At 45.3% G+C, this 3,252-nt stretch overlaps 2 protein-coding genes across 2 annotated transcripts in view; one reads left to right on the top strand and one right to left on the bottom strand.

Annotated features, from left to right (window-relative positions):
- PHACADRAFT_103166 (uncharacterized protein) overlaps nt 1-1,295 on the bottom strand; it is a gene marked incomplete at both ends in the record, with an annotated part of 2,810 nt that extends 1,515 nt beyond the window's left edge. Inside the window, one exon of the mRNA XM_007400346.1 lies at nt 1,151-1,295. Coding sequence (XP_007400408.1) covers nt 1,151-1,295 — 145 coding nt within the window. The remainder of the gene's footprint in view (nt 1-1,150) is intronic.
- An 892-nt stretch (nt 1,296-2,187) lies between these two features.
- On the top strand, nt 2,188-2,740 carry PHACADRAFT_32252 (uncharacterized protein; the record flags this gene model as incomplete). Its single annotated transcript, XM_007399931.1, has 4 exons — nt 2,188-2,240; nt 2,299-2,403; nt 2,462-2,626; nt 2,674-2,740. The coding sequence occupies 4 exons, from the start codon at nt 2,188-2,190 to the stop codon at nt 2,738-2,740; spliced, it is 390 nt and encodes a 129-aa protein (XP_007399993.1).
- Nucleotides 2,741-3,252: the final 512 nt, after the last annotated feature.

The raw sequence follows: 3,252 nt of genomic DNA, 5'->3' as shown, positions 1-3,252 counted from the left end.
TTTCCTGATTTTTGCGCTCAACTGTCCTTGGCACCTCATCTGTGAAGTGCAAGTGCTTCATGAAAAACAGCCAGCGTGACTTTTGGGACAGCATGGACGCGAATCTCCGCAGCTTGCGTGAGAAACTGGGAGGTGATGAGACAAAGATCAGCGAGTGCGTCACACTCTCGTATAACTTTACTCCGTGCACTGCTGATCTTCATCGCAGCTATTTTCGTGACACATTGGAGGATCGCCACATTCATGGTGTAGAAAACATGGCAGAATCGGCTTCGTTCCCTCGGACCACCAATGTGTGGCAACAGGAAATTGACGAGATTGTCAATAATGCCGATTAATGTAGTAGCAGCGTGACCTCCGCATATATATACCAAATAAACAACTAATTATCCACACATTTACTGCCTGTTGTGCACGAAATTGTACGGCGGCAAGAGGAAATCCGGTCCAGAAAAATTGACCGACTTATGTGCGAACTGCTAATGTTACACGGAATCCGCACATATGTGTTGCGGACGTACGCTCGGGCGTGTTGCAGACGTGAACTCATACGGTCCGAACGATGTCGGAATACTCCTGATTTTCAGACGCACTGACTCTTGAGATCAGACGCGCGGCTTCTGCTCTCCGCGAGCGCTTTTCACCTGGTTATCACCCGTGCGCAAGTTGGCGGTGTAGTGAGGCAATCTGAGACTCTGCGTACGCCAAAACCCCGCACGAGAGAAATTTGGAACTTTTTTGTTACAAAAAATATGCGAAAACAGCCTGAAAAAATAAGTAAGAAAATGCCATATTTTCCTCCCGGTATCCGGCAGCCCGGCGACTCGGCAACCCGGCAGCCGAGCCGATTGTCCGCCAGGCCATTGTCAAAGTGCCCGTGGCTGCGGCACCCGACGGACAATCAGCTCGGCTGCCAGGTTGCCGAGTTGCCGGGCCGCTGGATACCGGGAGGAAAAATATGGCATTTTCTTACTTATTTTTTCAGGCTGTTTTCGCATTTTTTTGTGACCAAAAAGTTCCAAATTTCTCTCGTGAGTCAACCCCCTGATATGCATTAGAACAACTCCAACAGCAGGATGCTCCATTCACAACTTAAGCCCAGGCTCCATGTAGTGCTTGTAGTAGGAAACCTGGTTGTCAGCCATATGACAAGCATACGAAGGCATCTCCTTCTGCAAAATAGACAGCAAGTCAATCTGTTTGTCCAGCGCAATCTTCTCATCCTCAGCTGTCTTCTTCAAGGTGAAGTAGCAGTTCTGAAGCTCAAGTGAGATATATCCCTTCTCTATGTACGGACTCTACTGCTCCAGTGAGTCAGAAGAGAGGTGAGAACAAAAGACCTGTTGTATAGCTAGCACGGCCTCTGCACATCGATCAAACTTCTCCATGCCAAGCCCAGTAAGTCTGATGTATTGTTTAGTACGCAGAGGTTTTTTGGGAACTCTGCAAAATGCAATCAGTGAGTTCGCACTTCACAAACACGCTTTCAAGCCATATACTGATGTTTCAACAAGATAGATGGAAGTTGACTCTCCACGAGATAACCCTGGAGGCTTAAAACAACCGTTTTATAAATACCATCTGAGTCAGCTGGCCACACCAAGTCCACATGCTCTTGATTCTTTCTAGACAGCATGGTAGTTGACACTCTGGCCTTGTCAACCTGCATAAGCAATGGTAAGATATGCACAAATATGTCAGAATGCCAACACTTTACCTTTGCCATCTCACTTAGATGGCCGATGGCCACCTGACTTTCACCAACTTCCTTCACTAATGCTTCAAGCTTTGTGGCTATTGCACACAGATTAGCCAATTTCTGCATGAAGTACTACTAGCACACATACCATACTCATTCCTTCTATTGTATAGAAAAGTGGCAGTCATCTCTTTAGAATTCAATGTTGATGTTGGCCGGAAGTGTGTGGAGTGGGATTAGAGCATGTGATGTGGAAGCAACGTAAAAAAGCAAAGAGAGTAGCCTTACAATTGCCACTTCACAGATTTAATCATGCGTCCAACACAGCATTTAATAAACTGTACAATATTATATGTTTTTAATTATTCTCCAATTTATTCCGGATGTTTCATATTTATATAAGACTGGCTAGCATGTCGGCAGTTCACAAGAGACCTCACTCTTTTACCTCTACTTGAACACAAACACCTTACTCTTTGTTAGCCAATATGCCGTTCTCTCAGCACTCTTCTGTCTCCAAACATGGAGCCACCACTACCAGGTAAGAATTTATCCAGTTCTGTTGCTCAATGCCTGTCTGATGCTCTGAAATATGTTAGACGTGGCTGTGGCCATGGTGGGGCTACGGAGGGCACTCAGCATGCTAGCAAAATGCTCAAGAAGATAGAAGAAGAGCTGGCCAAGTCTAGCAGTGACATTGAAGAGTAAGCATGCATGACCTTCTCACAACACCCTCAATGACTAATAAACTCCATCTAATAGGCCAGACAATTTGCCTGCCTCTAAAAAACCAACAAAGTCCAGATCCAAGCAAGATGATGCCAACTTTTTTCTCAACTCTGATTCTGATGGCAAAGAGATTAAGAAGAAGGCAGCCAAGAAGCCTTCAAAGTCTCTGTCTCACTCTAAGTCTTCTGCTCCTACCAAGTAAGCTATACATATTACTTCGAGCTAGTTCTATTCTTATGTGCCAGCAGAAGAAATATAGAGAAGGAGGAGAAAGAGGAGGAGGAGGAGAAAGAGAAAGAAGACGGAGATTAAGAAGAAAGGAGTGAGGAGGAGGAAAAACTCGAAGAGGAGGTTGCAGAGAAGCCAGCAAAGCGTTGAGGTCATCCTCTCAAGTCCAAGAGAAAGAGCAACTCCCTCACAAAAGCAAAGCTGTTGTGAACTAACATTGACGCAGCACGAGGAATGACTAAGTGGATCCAACAAAAGGTGGCACAAAGCGTGGTCTTGCAACGATTGTGCTGACTTGTTCAGCTAGCCCAATAACCAAGTATTCATTAGTAAGTATACTACAATACAAACAAAGGCTTACCTAGCCCAATAACCAAAAGGTTGAGATGGAGGCTAGATAGCAACAAAAGAAGTTTTTATATACTGTTTAGACCGTGCACGGACCAGGCACTACCTAAGCAACTGTAGCTACGGTGTCTGCTGGTATATAGAGGACTCGGCAGGAGAAACGGAACCAATGTGTCATGGCATTTGATGTTGTCAGGCCAACGGAGATTGGATGTCTGTTGCCAATCGGACTCAGGAATAGAAGGTCT

This window comes from Phanerochaete carnosa (assembly GCF_000300595.1).
Source record: "Phanerochaete carnosa HHB-10118-sp unplaced genomic scaffold PHACAscaffold_10, whole genome shotgun sequence".
NCBI classification, from domain to species: Eukaryota; Fungi; Basidiomycota; class Agaricomycetes; order Polyporales; family Phanerochaetaceae; genus Phanerochaete; species Phanerochaete carnosa.
This window is presented reverse-complemented; position numbering and strand designations above follow the sequence as displayed.